Source organism: Equus przewalskii, chromosome 31 (assembly GCF_037783145.1).
Source record: "Equus przewalskii isolate Varuska chromosome 31, EquPr2, whole genome shotgun sequence".
Taxonomy (NCBI): domain Eukaryota; kingdom Metazoa; phylum Chordata; class Mammalia; order Perissodactyla; family Equidae; genus Equus; species Equus przewalskii.
Window position 1 is genome coordinate 24,820,743 of NC_091861.1, and position 19,229 is coordinate 24,839,971.

Here is a 19,229-nt window from a genome sequence, read left to right on the forward strand (position 1 = left end):
TTTCTTTATTTTTTTTAACGATCGGCACCTGAGCTAACAACTGTTGCCAAGCTTTTTTTTTATTTTAAAGTTCGGCACCTGAGCCAACAACTTTTGCCAATCTTTTTTTTAATTTTAAAGATCAGCACCTGAGCTAACAATTGTTGCCAATCTTTCAATTTTCTTTTTTATTTTTCTGCTTTTTCTCCCCCAACCCCCCGGTACATAGCTGTATATCTTAGCTACAGGTCCTTCTAGTTGTGTCATGTGGGACACCCCCTCGACGAGTCCTGACAAGCAGTGCCACATCCGCACCCAGGATCCGAACCAGTGAAATCCTGGGCCATAGCAGTGGAGCACGCGGACTTAACCACGGGGTGGGCCCCATTTTTTTTTTAAAGATTGACACTTGAGGGGCTGGCCCCGTGGCCGAGTGGTTAAGTTCACGCGCTCTGCTGCAGGCGGCCCAGTGTTTCGTTGGTTCGAATCCTGGGAGCGGACATGGCACTGCTCATCAGACCACGCTGAGGCAGCGTCCCACATGCCACAACTAGAAGGACCCACAACGAAGAATATACAACTATGTACCGGGGGGCTTTGGGGAGAAAAAGGAAAAAAATAAAATCTTTAAAAAAAAAAAAAAGATTGGTACTTGAGCTAACATCTGTAGCCAATCTTCATTTATTTTCCCTTCTTTTCTCCCCAAAGCCCCCCACTACATAGTTGTATATTGTAGTTGTGGTCCTTCTGGTTGTGCTATGTGGTATGCTGTCTCAGCATGGCTTGATGAGTGGTGACATATCTACACCCAGGATCCGAACCTCAAAACCCTCAGACATCAAAGCAGAGCACTGGAACTTAACCATTAAGCAATGGGGCTGGCCCCTGGGATCTTTTTTACAGATATCCATGAGCAAATACACTGGGATTGGATTAAAACCCTCACAAGATGTTCTACCAATGGAAGCTGATTAGCTAGAGGAAGAAATATATGTAGTTAATGTTCAAATAATTTGATAGAGCTTCTTGGCCAAGATAAGAATTAGGTATGTTCACTAATGGTTTCTAGTGTGTTGTTAAAAGTTGAAAACTCCCCTGGAGGAACTGTTTACCAGCTTGCCTACACTGTTAACGGATATATGGATTGATGAAATGCACCCGGTTGAACAGGTAAGATAGCCTGGCTTTAGTTACATGACCAGCAAGCTATAAAACGTCCCTCTGTAAACTTGTATAAAACTGAGATACTGCAGATGTATCTTGGCAGTTCCCAATCTGAAGACAGAGCATGTCGTGTTCAACTGAGGGAAGACTCTGGATGACTATCCCTGGAAAACTTAGGACCTCTCCATGATTTCTTGGTTTTATGTTTTCTTGTCATACTGTGTCTTTATTTCATTAAAGACAATGAATTTGAAAACAATGAAAAAAGGATGAAAGAATGAAATGTTGATGAAATAATAAAATTTCATATGGTCTTCTTCATACTGGATCTTTATTTCATTACACTGGGTATACAACAGGAAGGCTAGTAAATCCTTTCAATTGGCCAACATTTTCTATTCAATTCAAGGAAATGTTTGACTGAATACACTTCACTCATGCTTACTAATATTGTCATATTTCTATCTAACTCAATAGGAGTGTTTTATATTCCATCAAAAATATTTTTCATACTTCTGTCTTAAATATCTTGGCATGTTTTTTCTATATATTCTCAAGGATTTATTTTCTTCTGTGTCTGATATTTAACCACCTTTGTCCTAATAATCTTAATTTGAACTTTTTCTTGATATGTTTTGCCAGAGGTTGGTCTATTTATTAAATTTCCCTAAAAGCTGAATTATTATTCTGAAAATTAGCCATTTATGCTTTTTTAAGATTTTGTCATAATAATTGATGCTTTAATTATTCTTTCCTTCTATGTTCTTTGGGTGCATGTTCCTTTCTAGCTTCTGGATTTTAATCCTTATTGCTTTTATTTCGTTCTTTGTTTCATAATGCATGTTTTAAAGCTATAAATATCTCTGCCCTTGCTGTATCCCATATATTTCAATGTGTACTGCTACCATTGTCATTTTATTTAAAATATTTTCTGTTATTTAATCATTCATAAAGGATTTTTTTACAGATTTGTAAGATAAGTGAATAAGGTGTGTAGTTAGTTCTCTTATTATTTTCTTTTTGCTTTCAATTTAGAGAGAATGGTTTGACAACACTGATCATTTGAAATCTGTTTGGAATTCCTTTATCACATGGAAATGAGCAATTGTTTCAAATTAATCGAGTGTGTTAAAATAATATAGACTTCAAGACAGAAGTATTACAAAAATTATCCAGAAATATTTTATCATTATAAACTGATAATTTACAAGGGCAAATTTATCATAAATGCATATGTATCTAAAATGCATTAAATATGTGAAGCAAAGATGGACAAAACCAAAGGAAGAAATAATCAAATCCACCATCCTAGTTAGCAATACTGATAGCCGTCTTGCTCTGACTGATAGAACAACCAGACAAAAAATTTTGAAAGGACATATATAAATTTGAAGAACACCATGAACCACTTTAACCTGATCCAACAACTAGAGTATACATACGCTTTTATATGAGAATGAAAGCATCACAAAGATAGGAAATAAGCTGTGCAATAAAAAAAGCATGAAGATACAAAATCAACATACAAAAATCAGTTGTGTTTCTATTCACTGACAATGAAGCAGCGGAAAGAGAAATTAAGAATACAATCCCATTTACAATTGCAACAAAAAGAATAAAATACCTAGGAATAAACTTAACAAAAGAGGTGAAAGATCTGGACACCGAAAACTATAAAACATTGTTGAAACAAATCGAAGATACAAAGAAATGGAAAGATATTCCGCGTTGTTGTGTTGGAAGAATTAACGCAGTTAAAATGCCCATACTTTCTAAAGCAATCTACAGGCCCAATGAAATCCCTATCAAAGTTCCAACAACATTTTTCGCAGAAATAGAACAAAGAGTCCTAAAATTAAATAAAACAACCAAAGACCCTGAATAGCCACAGAAATCCTGAGAAAAAAGCACAAAACTGGAGATATCACATTCTCTGATTTCAAAATATGCTACAAAGCAATAGTAACCAAAACCTGCATGGTACTGGCACAAAAACAGACACACAGATGAATGGAACAGAGTTGAGAGCCCAGAAATAAACCCACATGTCTATGAATGGCTCATTTTCAACAAGAGAACCAAGAACGTACAATGGACAATGGAGAAAGGAAAGTCTCTTCAGTAAATGGTATTGGGAAAACTGGACAGCCACATGCAAAAAAGATGCAAGTAGACCACTATCTTACACCATACACAAAAATTAACTCAAAATGGACTAAAGACTTGAATGTAAGACCTGAAACCATGAGACTTCTAGAAGAAAACATAGGTAGTACGCTCTTCAACATTGGTCTTAGCAGCATATTTTCAAGTACCATGTCTGACTGTGCAAGGGAAATAATATAAAACACAACTACATCAAACAAAAAAGCTTCTGCACAGCAAAGGAAACCATCAACAAAACGAAAAGACAACCTAACAATTGGGAGAAGATATTTGCAAACCACATATCAGATAAGTGGTTAATATCCAAAATATACAAAGGACTCATACATCTCAACAACAAAAAAATCTAACAACCCAATTAAAAACTGGGCAAAAGATCCAAACAGACATTTCTCCAAAGAAGATATACAGATGGCTAACAGGCACATGAAAAGATGTTCAATGACATTAATTATCAGGGAAAAGCAAATCAAAATTACAATGATATATCACCTCACTCTCATCAGAATGACTATAATGAACAAGACAGGAAACAATAAGTGTTGGAGAGGATGTGGAGAGAAGGGAATCCTGAAACACTCCCGTGGTGGGAGTGCAAACTGGTGCAGCCACTATGGAAAACAGTAGAGGGATCCTCAAAAAATTAAAAATAAGGGGCCAGCCCCGTGGCAGAGTGGTTAAGTTCATACGCTATGCTTCAGTGCTCAGGGTTTTGCCAGTTTGAATCCTGGGCGCAGACATGGCACCGCTCATCAAGCCATGCTGAGGCAGCATCCCACATGCCACAACTAGAAGGACCCACAACTAAAAATACACAACTATGTACTGGGGGGCTTTGGGGCAAAATGGAAAAGTTTTTTTAAAAATCTTTTAAAAAAGATTAAAAATAGATCTACCATATGACCCAGCTATTCCACTGCTGAGTATTTATCCAAAGAACATGAAAAGATGAATGCATAAAGATACGTGCACCCCTATGTTCATTGCAGCACTCTTCACAATAGACAAGAAAAGCAACCCAGGGTCCCATCAGGGGACAAATGGATAAAGAAGATGTATATATGCACAATGGAATACTACTCAGCCATAAGAAATGATGAAATTCAGCTGTTTGTGACAACATGGATGGACCTTGAGGGTGTTATGTTAAGTGAAATAAGTCAGAGGGACAAAGTCAAATACCAGATGATCTCACTCACAAGTAGAAGATCTCACTCATAAGAACAATGACAAACACATAGAAACAGAGACTGGATGGTGCTTACCAGACAGGAAGTGGAGAAGGAGGAGGGTGAAAGGGGTGATTAGGTACATGTGCGTGGTGATGGATTGTAATTAGTTTTGGGTGGTAAACATGTTGTAATCTACACAGAAATTGAAATACATAATGACATGCACTTGGAATTTATATAATGTTAAAAACCAATGTTACCACAATGAAAAATAAAAATAAAAAAAATATATATATAATAAAGGAATAATATAAACAAAAATAAATAAAATTTTAAAAATTTAAAAACGTGAATAAATTTAAAAGCATTGCAATCTTACAGAATATATTCTGTGACAACAGAATTACATTAGCAATAAATAAGAATAATTTATCTAGGCAAACATCCATGATACTCATCAATTTGTACACAATAAATATATGCAATTCTTTATACAAAGATCATACCACAATAAAGCTGTTAAAAGGAAATAAATTATTTGGAAAACCTTAATATTTGGAAAGCAACAACAAATATCTCAATAACGGACAAGTCAAAGAAGAAATCAAAAAGAATTTTAGAAAATATTTCACATCGAATTAAATGAAAATAAAATGGATATAAATTTTTTTGCAACATAGCTAAAGCAGTATTTAGAAAGAAAAATGTAGTTTTAAAGATTTACATTTAAAAAGTAGGATAGTTTAAATCCATGTTTTCATTTTCTACTTAAACGGAAAAAAGAGTAAAATTGAAATCAAAGTAATAAGAAGTAAGAAAACAATAATTCCACGGAAGAGAGGAAAAAGAGAAAGAAGAGAGGGAACAGAGAAAATTAACAAAGCTAAAAATAGCGAATGTTAGTAAAGCTAAAAAATAGAAGAGGGAAAATTAAGAGTGTTAAAATCAATTATTTGAAAATAGTTTAAAAAGCTCTGTAAAGAATGATCAAAATAAAAGAGGGAGACAAATGTTAATATCAGAATGAAAGAAGTGATATCACCAGACAAACTATAAAATTAAAAGGAAAATAGAAGATTAGGTGACTGTTAGAAACAATTGTATGCCAATAAATTTGATAAATTAGATAAAATGGAGATATTTCTCGAAAAATACAACTTGCTTACGTTTTGACAAAAGAAAATAGGGAAAATCTAAATAACCCACTACTTCTTCAAGAAATTAAATTCTTCACCAGGTAAACCTTCCAAAAAAGCAAACTACATATCAGACAACTTTACAGGTGAATTCTATTGATCATTTAAGGGAAAAATAATACAATAATATTATGTGTAACAATTTTACACATGTACTTTTGAAAGCAAAGGAGCAGTGAACTCTTCTCAATTTGCTTTTCGAGGCCACAAAATCCCTGATAACAAAACCCGGCAGAGACATTACAAGAAAAAGTAATGTAGATCAATATCCCCATGAATAAAGACACACGAATCGTTGAAAGTATATGAGCAACTCAAATACATGAAAATAGAGAGAGAATAATATCTCACCCCCAAGTAGACAACTCTAGGAATGAGAGATTTGTTCAACATTCAAAAATTTATAGAGGTATTTCACCACATTAACAAAATTCAGAGTCATATCATCACACCTCTAGATGCATAAAAAGCATTTAAAAACATTCAACACTGGTTGACGGTACAATTTCTCACTGAGCTAAGTCGGACCAGAAGGAGATTCCCCTAATCTGATAAAGGATTCCCCTAATCTGATAAAGCATCTAAAAAAAGTTCTAAACTGACATTATAATTGTAGTTAAATTTTGAATATCTTCTCCCAGTAGTCAGGAATAAGACAAATATGTTTATTATTATCACTTGCTTACAACAATTTCCTAGAGGTCCTAGTCAGTGCAATAGGATAAGAAAAGAAACAAAAACTCAAAATAAAAATGGACCAACAGAAAAAAAATCTTGCATTTGCTATGACATAGCTGCTTACAAAGAACACTCAAAATGAATAAGCCACCTTAGTATAGTTTCAGAGGATAAAAATTAATATATAAAAATGAAGTGCATTTCTTTATACCTGCAGCAAAAATATTGGAAAATATGTGTTAAAATTGCATTTGTAACATGAAAAATATAAAATATGAATAAATATTTTAAACTGCAAATCGTCTATACTTAAAACATTGCCGAGAAAATAGAACCAGAAATAAATAATTGAAGATAGATATCATGCTTATGGATTGAACACTCAATATGGTTAAGATGTCAATTCTTCCTAATTTATCTTTCATTATACAAGCCATCTCTTTCATTATACAAACAGACATTTTATAGAAATTGATGTGTTTCCTGAAATTTCTGTTAATGAAAACACCAGAAGAACTAAAATAATCTTGAAAAGGAAGAACATAATTGGAGAATATATCGATCAGACTTCAAGATTTACTATAAAGCTACAGTTACCAAGGTAATGTGTCAGCGCTAAGGAGAGAGAAATGGATAAATGGACTGAATAGAGAGTCTAGAAGTAAATCAACACTTCCATAGTCAATTCATTTTCACTTCAAAACCTTCTCCACACATAAACAAACTTACGGACAAAGAGGAGAATTTAGTGGTTACCAGGGGGAAGTGAGGAGGGGTGGGCACAAGGGGTAACGGGGCACATTTATAGGGTGTCTGACAAATATTAATGAACAACTGAAATTTCACAATGTTATAAAATGTTATGACCACGATAAAAAAAATAACTTTTCCAGACATACTGCTAAAACAACTGGCTATCTATATATGATAGAGAACACCAATCCCTATATTACACCATACTCAAAAATTAATGTAAGATGGATAATATACCTAAATATAAATGCTAAAACTATACAGCTTCTAGAAGAAAATGTAGAACATGTGTACTTTACTGCCTGTAAATATTGCTTATTTCTTTTAAAAAAGAACTAAAGATATGTTAAACTGTAGATAGGAGATTTGTTTTTACATTACTATGATACTATTTTCTGTGTATTTTAGGCTTGAGGAAATTGGTAAAAATATTGAGGATAGTGACTCAAGGTATCCTAAACTTAGAGGATACAAATACAGATATGAAAAGTGGAAAACTGGAATGAACCCTGCTCTATTCAACTGAAATCAGTGGTATCAATATGACTCAGAGTTTTCAACATTGATATAGATAAATAGGTAAACAGATGATGGATAGATACATAGATACATACACACATAGATATGTATATAGATATACTGATACATAATGGTCACAGGCATAGGCATAGACAGATTTGTGTGTAACATAAGGATTTAGAGGCAATGTTGTTCTGATAGTAATGAGCACACCTACTGCCCAGATGTTAATTTAAAGCCACCAAGTTTCTGGGTGGTTTGTTATATAGCTGATTACCGCATGTGATACAATTAACAATGTAGAAACAATGTTTTGGTTAATTTCTGAATTACCTTCCAGGTTGAAAATTATTTGTAATAATAAATACCTAAATTTTTCACTTTCACACTTTAGGAAGAAATAGAATAAAATTTTGAAAAGATTACAAATAAGAGCTTACCCGTACAGGTTAGTTCAGGATCCCATCTTCCATTAATGCAGATTGAGTGCTTGTATTTTCCTTTACATTTGTAACTTATGTTGGTGTTATGATTAAATTCAACGTTATCTGATAGCTCTGCCTCACGTGCAGTTAACTTTGGTAACTTACACTTCTCAAGCTTATCTGTTGCTATAAAATTAAAGGTTTCGTGGAAAAGTAGAATTGTAAGTATCAAAGCAACTACTACAAAAAAGAGCTCTACAGTCAATAGCATAATGAAAATAGAATGCATGCCTTTAAATACCACCAACCAAGTTATTGCCAATCGTATTGCATAAGGCAGGCTGTTATGTATGAACATAAGCCCTGTGTCCAGTCTTTGAAATTTCAGAGAAAAGAACCATCATATAGACATTTTGGAGTTTGGAAGAGCATAAGCAGTTCACTTTTTTGGATGACCTACACAGTGAACAGTCAGCTCATGACTAAATTTGATCGCATATCTGAAATCTGTGCAAATGGCCACATTCATTTGTTTCTCGATCTCAAGCATCTCTACATCATTCTTAATCCACAATCTTAAAACATTAAAGTAAAAACAATTACCTGTGGAGCTAGAATATATGAAGTTGCTAGGTTAAATATATTTTTTCAAGAAAGATAATGTAATATAGCAGGAAAAGTACATCTGAGATGTATGTTTAGAAGGTGAATATTTAAGCAGATATTTAAACAGAGATAGATAATTGGAATAAGAAATTGTGTGTTTAAAGTCATGATCTGTGTTCTACACATAATCTTGGAATTTTTAAGAAGCTATTTTAAACACCAGATCATCCTAAAACTCAATAATATTGCATTACCAAAATAATAAATATTTACTGGTTCCAATATGAGTTAAATATTGACTATAGAAGCTTTCTATATAGCTACATATTTCAGAAATTCAATACAGATGAGAGTCTTTTTGACTCTGATAAAATATCAGTGTAGATTTTTGGTAGCATTGTTAAGGATTTGTTAAAGATCAGAGTCAAGTGAGAATGAACAGAATAAAGAAAAGTCAAGTAATTGGCCCAAAAACAGTAATGATTTTGTATGGCAACCTTGAAACAACATTTCTAAAAAGGAGACACTCAAAACACACCAGAGGCTTGAGGATTAGTCCTCTTTGGGGCACTGGTCTAGAGTGTTGAGGGAGAAAAAACTAGATATTCTTCAAGAGATGGTAAGTGAAGGAAGATCTATAATCAATAGGAGTGGTGGCGGTTGTCATTATGTCCTGTGATTTCTTGGTTTCTGAAAGGATTCATCTGATTTTTAGGAGAAAATAAACAAACTGAGAAGAATGAAAATCTAGACTAGGGGGAGGTACGAAATGAACATGGAGAGGAGAAAATCAGAATAAGGCCTATGACAGCTGGAAGGGGATTATGTGAAGCTGAATATAGGTAGAGGACTCATCTGAGAAAGGGAAACTCTGAGATCAGAGGAGAGTAATAACTGAAGCAGATATTTGGTGTAAGTTGGGATTAAAAGTTGTGAGTTTTCATGCCTGATATTACTTTGGGTTTTTCTCCCATAAATAATGGGATGAGATCATTTGTGGAGATAGAAGAGGACAAAGATGAGGCTTACTCTTGAAGAACTGGCAATATTTTTGACAGGCATATGTTTAATGAAAATTTAAGGATTAATGCAACAAAATTCATTGATTCATTTAACAAACTCCTATTGCATGTCTCCTGTATGTCAGCCCATCTTTGGGTGTTGGGAACACGTAAGTGAACAAGACAGCTATGACTTCCTGCTCTAATGCAGCAGAGGCTGAGCTCTACCTGCTCCTTGGAACAATCAATGACTGGAAATCTGATGAATAAGTAAGAGTGGACATCCAGGGGTCTCATTCAATGTAGATTCGAGGAAAACTCCAGGAAGGAACTCATTCTAAAGGAAAAATGAAAGAGGGCCTCCAGTATTCTCCCAGGTAATCATCAAAGACTTGGTCATCCAATGGTCCCAATGATTCTCTTACAGAGTGAAGGGCATCAATCAGATTTGTTTCCTGGCCCAACCTCAACTGCCTCCTATGACTGAGCTACACTCCTGACTGAGAGGGGCTTTGGCACACCCACCCACCCCTGGCTCATTAACTTCTTTTTGCTGCATTTGAAACAGACTGAGCAAGTATCATTGTCAGAAGCTCTGAGGGGCAAGATTCCTATAGGAGTATAGCAAGAGGGTATTTTCTCAACTTTATTTCCTTTAGTTGTCCAGGGCCTGAAAGAAAGAGTGCCATAGAATGACAAAACTGGCATTCATGCCAATATAGCTATAATTTCCTGGTAATTAGTAGTCATATTTTAATCATATAAATATAAGTAAAATTTAGCTTCACACTTATAAAGATAAACAATGTTAATATCGGGAAGAGAAAGATTCATAAAATTCTATCGCTAGGTTATATTTGTCTCTGTAGACACATTTAATTATCAACAACAAATGTTTGGATTCATTATAAATTAAAACCTGATATTTTCAAGAATATCTCTAAATTTCAAAAATACGGTTTCAAATATAGTTTTTACAGTGAAAATATTAAATCCTATTAAATTATAATTTGAGAAGGGCATTCTCACCAATGCACTGAGGAAGTTGGGTCCATGTTCCACGAATACATGTAATTGATCTGTGTCCAATCATTGTAAATGCTTCTTTGCAAGTGAACGCTACTGAGTCTCCATGGCGATAGGGAGGGGCAGAAGGCTCGACATAGCCATGATCAAGGCCAGGTACATCTCCACATGTACTCTTCTCCTCTGTGAAAATTTCACAGAAATATGTTTATTTATGTCTGTGTATGGAAACAAACAAAAGTGTTGATTAACTTTAAATATTAATATTTTCATACATTACCAATACACACAGGCAACGTTGTCCATCCTCCATCAATACATTGAACTTTGTTAGAACCCCTCAACAGAAATCTAGGACTGCAAACATATTCCACCACTTCATTGTGTCCATATTCTTCTTTCTTTGCTTCTTTAATTTTCCCATTAGGGAGTTGAGGAGGTGGACTACACGATTGTACTTGACCTATAGAAGAAATATTGTGTAATTAATGGTTAAATTATTGGTTTGCAACTTAAAAATCCAGAAAAATGAGGATATTTTTACTTAATTAAATCATTATTTATTATATAATTTACTAGAGCATTCTTAAACAATGACAAAAAAACTGTGTACACCAGATTCATCTTTCCCAGTTCTCTTACTTATACTACTAAGCTAGCAGATTGAAAGTATATTTAAGGCCAGAAAATACGTTCAATAATCTAGAAGGTGTAAAGATGTATGCAATCCAGTGAATATGGTCATGTTAATTAGAGCAACATTCATATTCTACGGAAACATTTTATCAAAACTTTTTGAGAAAACATTGTCATTTGAGTCAAGCATTTGATCAACATAGATTTGCTTTTATTAAGCTATGCATGTGTGATTGGACTGACAATGAGCTGCTTGAATATTGCTTAAACATACTCAGTGAAACCTGAGGTAATGCCCATGCCATATAAAATGTCCAATGTTAATGGTGGAACTGTAGGCAAAGGAAAAGTAACAAAAGAAATCCCTTCAGCGTCAGACACCATGGAGACTTCCAGTGCACATTGCAAGAAACAATTGGAGATTAATTCCTTAGAGAAGGAAATCTGAAGTATCTACTATGGAACACATGTCTTTCATGGATATATCTCTGGTTTAGTGAATTATGAACACACTGGAAGCCAACAGAAAATTAGGAGAGGAAACATAACGTTGATATCCACAATTCTAATTCTTGTGTCAGCAATTGTAAGATACATATTCACCTTTACATGTTGGAAAACCAGGGGACCATCCAAAGTGGTAGCACTGAACTGAATCTGCTCCAACTGTTTTACGTCTTTGTCTGCAGGAGAATTTCAACACATCTCCAACCTTGTATCTGTCTTTCTTGGGCTCAACATTTAAGTAGGCGTCTATTTGGGGAATACTGCATTCTTTTCCTATAAAAGAGGTCATGCAATTTAATGAAAGAATATAATCATTGCAAAAGTAAGTTTTATATGTGTCTTGTAAAAACGAGGGCTTGACAACTGCATATACAGAGAGGCACTAGATAAAAACCTCTTGCCTGAAAAAAGTTAAGGATTAGGTTTATACGCCCTCTAAATCCATATGAGACTCTTTGAGACATAGTGAGGTATTGAACAGCAATTTTTGTGTCCAGAAAATTTATTTGTAAATTCAATTACCTTATACCAAATCTGATTTTATTGCTGAAATTTATAAAATTTAATGTTATACTTTATGTACTCTCAGAACATAAAAGTACTCTCTCACATTAAAAAAAATAACACTACAACTTTTAAATTTCACACAAATAAAAGCTGGTATTTTCATTTAATATAATTGGGGAACCAAAACACACAAAAGAGAGATTTCTAATGCACTTTAGTTAGAGGAACATTAAAAACTGCTTAATTTATATTCTGCATTTGAAGAATTCAAAGTGAAACTTGAAGCAAAATGAAGAATCGTGTTTGAGGACACATAGCTAGGTGTATTCCAGGGATTCTGAATATTCATATAATATAAAACTACCTATTCTTATTATACCTTTAGTTTATACTAGATACTAATAAACAGTTAATTATTCTAATTCAAGTTAGAAATGTGTGAAATTACCCCTTAAAACTTGTGAAACTTGTGACATTGCTAAATATTATCAATAAATGCCTTATTCTTATTTGTAATTTTACAGTTTTGCTAATAATTTATGAAATTAAAAATTAATTTAAAAATGATAATCAGACTAAAAAGAAATTTCATACTATCTAAAAGTCAAGTATGAAGACATGTTCATAAAATTAGATATACGTTAACTATTTTTAAAAGTAACACCACCAAAAATAACTCAATAAATTTGCTTTCGTTTTTGTTTATGTTGAGTTTTGTAGCTTAGTTGAGAAGGTCACACTTGATGAGAAACACTTGGATTCCCCTCCTAAAATTCTGTTACAATTTCTATATAGCAATTCTTTTATTTGTATGTGTCTTTGTTTATATATTTTGTGCTCATTTTATTTTATATAAATTCTCTACCACATTGTGAAAAATGCCGCCTTAACAACAGCAACAAAAGACCTTGGCTCTAGCCTATTTTATAACTGTTCTATTTATATAAAGATAATGACTTAAGAAATGTGATTTAAAGAAGAGTTAGAATGGGCATACCCTGAATTAGAGATATTTGTCTTTACCGGAAAGTCAAAATCCTAAATTCCAGCACTGATGCTTGGAAACATGAGTATGAGTTTTTTATTCTGAAGTGTACATTTGTTTAAGATAGCTGTACACTTTGCTGGGCTTAAGTGGCTTATGATAACAACAATTCTTTGGAAACTTCTCCCCAAAGGAGAGAACATCCAGGATATTTGAAATAAACTCAGATATCAGCCAATCTGTGTGCACTTTTCTGCTACATGGTTGAGGGAAGTTGTTTCAAAAGAATACTAAGCTGTCATTTGTTCATTAGATATTTGGAGGCCTACACTGCACTGGTGAATTCCTACCAATGTGTTCACAAGGTCGTAAGTTTTAAGGTCATAAATTTTTACAAAATTTGCAATAGAAAGCCATATTGGCCGTGTGAGTTTTTACTGCTGTCTCTGTTACTCTTGCTTTCTGTCCTTCATGTTTTCTCTCATGTGATGACATTGTAAAGATCATGGGAATTATATAGTCATGATTTTACATTCTTCTTTAAAAAAGACCCTCAAAATTGTAAATGCTTCTGGCTTCATAAAACATGCATCTACCGCTAATCCCAGAAAACAAATTTTTTTCTCTCAATTCTCAAGGTCTTCCTTATTTCTTTCAACTTTGCTGCCTATTTCTCTTCTATCTGACACCTAAAGGTTGGAATGCTTCAGGGCCCAGTCCTTAGCTCTCTTTTCTTTTCATTCCATATTATTTTCCAATTTTATATCATCATTTATATAGAGATAATCCCACATGTATATCTCTTGGTATATGGTATAATCCCACATGTATATACATCTAACTCTGTGGCTTACATATACCATTTTTCTTGTCCATGGGCAGCTCAACCATAATGTGTCCCACTCAAAAGTTGTGGTGGTCCTTCCAAAGTGCTCTCTCTCTGCCCAGAACCACGTCACCAAAAGGCATTGCCATTTGCCTGCTTGCTTATAAATATAAAATCAAACATGTGAGTTGACCTTTTACTCTTTCTCACACCCAACATTTCGGAGCATTGCCTGTGATTTCTACTTCCAAAATACATCTCAAATCCGTCCTCTGCTCTGCATCTCTCAGCCATCACCTTATCCCAATCATCGCCATTTTTCACCCTACATAGACTCTTGAATCTTCTCTTGTTCATCACAAGCACAGCATATAGGGGAAGAAAAACTTTCAAAAATCCAAATAAATTTATGTCATTCCTCTCCTTAACACTCCTTCATGACTTTTCATCAATCATAATGTTAATCCAGATGCTAACATGCCCTGAATTAACCTGGATAATCTTTCCTTTGCCTCCCATCCAGCCTCAGATCATGAAATTCTCCCACATCTTGAGTAGAATCAGCTCACCCTGAGATTTCCCAAATATTACCTTGTTTTCAAAGCTTTGCACACACTGTTCCTTTGGCTTGGAACACTCTGCATCCACTCAGTTTTCTACAGATTCAAGCCCTAATCTAACCCAGGAAAACAGATAGCTGATTGGCAAACATAAAAGAGAGTCATGTAATAGTGCCCAGAACTTGTCAAAGTTGGAATATAAAATAAAGAGCTCCTCTCAGGACCTGCAGACATTAATATCTAGGTGGCAGGAGTAAAGCAGAAACTCAGGAGCAAAATAGTTGAATAAGTTGTAAGAAACTATAATTTTGGTAGTGAGTGCCCAGTTTTAAATAATAGGACCAATTGCATTTAGAATAACAAAACAATTATACTTTAATCAAAAAATTAATTAGGTGATATCTCCTTGTAATTTTTATTTGCATATACCTGATTATTAGTGATTTGGGGTACCTTTTCATGTACTGGTTTGCTATTTGCCTGTATTCTTCAGAAAAATGTCTATTCAGATCCTTTGCCTATTTCTTAATTAGATTGTTTTGCTGTTGAGTTGTATAAGTGCCTTATGATATTTTTTTACTCAGACAAATATTTCTCCCATTCCCTAGGTTACCTCTTTATTTGTTGATTCGCTGAACAGAAGCTTTTTAGTTTGATGTAGTCCTATTTATTTACTTTAGCCTTTATTGCCTGTGCTTCTGGTGTCACATCAAAAAAAAATATCTTTTCCCAGACCAATGTCAAAAAGATATTTTTCTATGTTTTATTCTAGGAGTTTTATGGTTTCAAGTCTTATATTTGTCTTTAATCCCCTTAGTTTTCGTCAGTGATTTAATATAGGCATCTCATTTCATTCTTTTGCTTGTGGATATTCAGCTTTTCCAACACTATTTACTAAAGACACTCCTTCCCCCATTGTGTATTCTTGGCTCCCTTCTCAAATATTAGTTGACTATATATTCATGGGTTTATTTCTGGACTGCTGATTCTGTTCCATTGATCTGTGTCTATTTTTATGCCTGTATCATATTGTTTTCATTGCTATCACTTTGTAATATAGTTTGAAATCAGGAAGTGTGATGTCTCAGCTTTGTTTTGCTTTCTCAAGATTGCTTGGGCTGTGTGAGGGTCTTCTGTGGATCCATATAAATATTAGGATTGTTTTTTATATTTCTTTGAAATATACCGATCAGATTTGATAAGTATTGCATTGTGTCTGTAGATCACTTTTGGTTGTGTGGACATTTTAACAATGTTAATTCTTCCACTCCATAAACATGGAATATCCTTCCATTATTTGTGTCTTCAATTTATTTCATCTGCATCTTATAGTCTAGTCTTCAGGGTAAAGGTCTTTCACTTCCTTGTTAAATTTATTCCTAGATATTTTCTTTTTTTTATGCTATTGTAAGTGGATCATTTTCTTCATTTCTCTTTCTAATACTATATCATTAGTGTATGGATGGAAACGATTTTCAAATATTTATTTTTCTACCCCAAAACTTTACTGAATTATCTTATTAATTATAACAGTTTTTTGGTGGAGTCTTTAGGGTTTCTATGTAAAGATCACGTCAGCTGCAAACAGAGACCACTTTACTTCTTTCTTTCCTATTTGGATGCCTTTTATTTCCTTTTGTTTCCTAATTGCTTTGGCTGGGACCTCCAGTACTATGTTTAAGACAAGTGGTGGGAGTGAGCATCCTTGTCTTTTCCTGATCCTTGAGGAAAAGCTTTCAGCTTTTCAGTATCGAGTATGACATTAGTTGTGGGCTTCTCATGTATGACTTTCATTACATTGAGGTACGTTCCTTTGATACCTAATTTGTTGAGAGGTTTTTTTTAATTACAAACAGATGTTGAATTTTGTAAAATGCTTCTTCTGCATCTATTGAGATAACCATATGATTTCTACTCTTCATATTGTTAATGTGGTTTTTCAAGTTTACTGATTTGCCTCTGTTGAACCATTCTTGAATCCCATGGATAAATCCACCTTCATCATGGTGTATGATTCTTTTAATGTGAAGTTGAATTCAGTTTGCTAATATTTTGTTGAACATTTTTGTATCTATGTTCATCAGTGATATTGTCCTCTAATTTTCTTTCCTTGCAGTGTTATTGTCTGGCTTTGGTATCAAGGTAACGCTGATCTCATAAAATGATTTTGGAAGTTTTCTCTCCTCTTCAATTTTTAGAATGGTTTGAAAAGGATTGGTATTAACTCTTTTTTAAACGTTTGGTAGAATCCACCAGTGAAAACTTCTGGTGCTGGATTTTACTTTAGGAATGTTTTTAATTACGGATCCAATGTCATTCCTTGTTATTGGTCTGTTCAGATTTTCTATTTCTTCATGGTTCAGTCTTTTAAGTTGTGTATTTCCAGGAATTTACCCATTTCTTCTAGGTTATCTAATTTGTTGGCATATAACTGTTTGAAGTTGTCTCTTACAATCTTTTGTGTTCCTATGGCATCAGTTGTAGTGTTTTTACCTTCATTTCCGATTTTATTTACTTATTGTCTCTATTTTTCTTAATCAGCTTTATGTTCATTAATTTTGTTTATCTTGTCAAAAAACTAGGTCTTACTTTTTGACTTTTATTTTTTCCAGTCTATATATTTCTCATATATTTCTGCTGTGATCTTTGTTACGTTCTTCCTTCTGCTAACTTTAGGCTTAGTTTGTTCTTATATATCTAGTTTTTGAGGTATAAAGTTAGATTGCTTTTTCTGAGATCATTTTTTTTTCGTAATGTAGGCATTTATCACTATGAATACCCCTCATAGAACTACATTAGCAGTTCTTTGATATGTTGTGTTTTCTTTGTTGTTTCTTTTAAGATATTTTCTGACTTTCTTTTTGATGTCTTCTTGGACTCATTGTTTTATCAGGAGTGAGTTAATTTTCACATATTTGTGAATTTTCCAGTCTTCCTTCTGTTAATGATTTCTATTTTCATACTACTGTGGTCAGAAAAGATATTTTGCTTGATTTTAACCTCCTTAGAAATTTTAACACATGTTCTGTGACCTAACATATTATCTATCCTGGAGAATATACTGTGATGCTTGAGAAGAATATGAATTCTGCTGCTGTAGAATGGAATGTTCTGTATACATCTGTTAGGTCGATTTTGTCTAAAGTATATTCAAGTTCAACATTTCCTTATTGGTTTTCTCTGTGAATGTTCTATCCATTGTTGAAAGTGAGGCATTGAAGTGTCTTACTATTATTATATGGTTGTCTATTTCTCCCTTCAGATGTTTTAGTGTTTGCTTAATATGTCTACACGTGTCAATGTTGGATGCATATATATTTACAATTGTTATATCCTCTTGATGATTTGACCCCTTCATCATTATATAATGACTTCTTTGTCTCTTGTTGCTATTTGACGTAAAGTCTATTTATCTGATATAAGTTTAGCTCTCCCTAGACCCTTTTGTTTCCATTTGCATGGATTATCTTATTCCATCCCTTTCCTTTCAGCCTATGTGTATCCTAAAAGCTGAGGTGAGCCTTGTAGATAGGGCATAGTTGGGTTTTTTGTTACTTTATCCACCTGCCCTCTTTGGCTTTAGATTGGATAATTTAATCCATTTACATTTAGATTAATCATTGATAGATAAGGACTTACTAATGCCATCTAATTAATTGTTTTCTAGCTGTTTTGTAGTTCCATTGTTCCTTTCTTCCTCTCTTGCTGCCTTCTTTTGTGAATTGATGGTTTTCCATATTGCTATGCTTTGATTTCTTCCTCTTTATCTTTTCTGAATCTAGTATAGATTTTTGCTTTGTGGTTATCATGAGGCTTACATAAAATATAGATATAACAGTCTGTTTAAGCTGATAACGCATTTTCTTTGATTGCATATACAAACTCTACTCTTTTGCTCCTCTCTCCACATTTTAAGGTTTTGTGTCACAATTTACACATTTTTATTGGGCGTGTCCACTAACAAATTATTGTAGCTATAGTTATTTTTAAAACTTTTCCTTTGATCTTTATGTTGGAATTAAGTGACTTATACACCACTGTATTAGAATATTAGAGTATTCTTAATTTGCGTATATATTTACCTTTACCAGTGTGTTGTATATCTTTATATGTTTTCATGTTCCTAATTAATGTCCTTTCATTTAAACTTGAAGAACTCATTTTAGTATTTCTTGTAAGGCAGGTATAGCATTGATGAATTTTCTCAGCTTTGATTTGTCTAGTATAGTCTTTGTCTCCTTCATTTCTGTAAGACAGCTTTGCTGGGTAAAATATTCTTTGTTGGCACTTATTTTATTTCAGCACTTTATACATGTCACCCCAATCTCTCCTGCCATCAAGTTTTCTCTTGATAAATCTCCTGTTATACTTATGTGGGTTCCCTTATATGTGAGATATTCTTTTTCCCCTGGTGCTGCTTTCAAAATTCTCTATGTCTTTGGTTTCGGCTATTTTTATTATACTGTGTCTTGTGAAAGATCTCCTTGAGTTGAATTTGTTTGGAGACAAAGTCAGCTTCTTGA

The 19,229-nt window shown here is 33.7% G+C and overlaps 1 protein-coding gene across 18 annotated transcripts in view; it reads right to left on the reverse strand.

Moving 5' to 3' along the window:
- LOC103554612 (complement factor H) overlaps positions 1-19,229 on the reverse strand; it is a 162,718-nt gene that overhangs the window by 4,083 nt on the left and 139,406 nt on the right. For all 18 annotated transcript variants that reach the window (XM_070602389.1, XM_070602383.1, XM_070602382.1 and 15 more), the window contains 4 exons: positions 11,925-12,101; positions 10,966-11,148; positions 10,689-10,868; positions 8,068-8,238 (listed from right to left, as the gene is read on the reverse strand). In XM_070602389.1, coding sequence (XP_070458490.1) covers positions 8,068-8,238; positions 10,689-10,868; positions 10,966-11,148; positions 11,925-12,101 — 711 coding nt within the window. The remainder of the gene's footprint in view (positions 1-8,067; positions 8,239-10,688; positions 10,869-10,965; positions 11,149-11,924; positions 12,102-19,229) is intronic.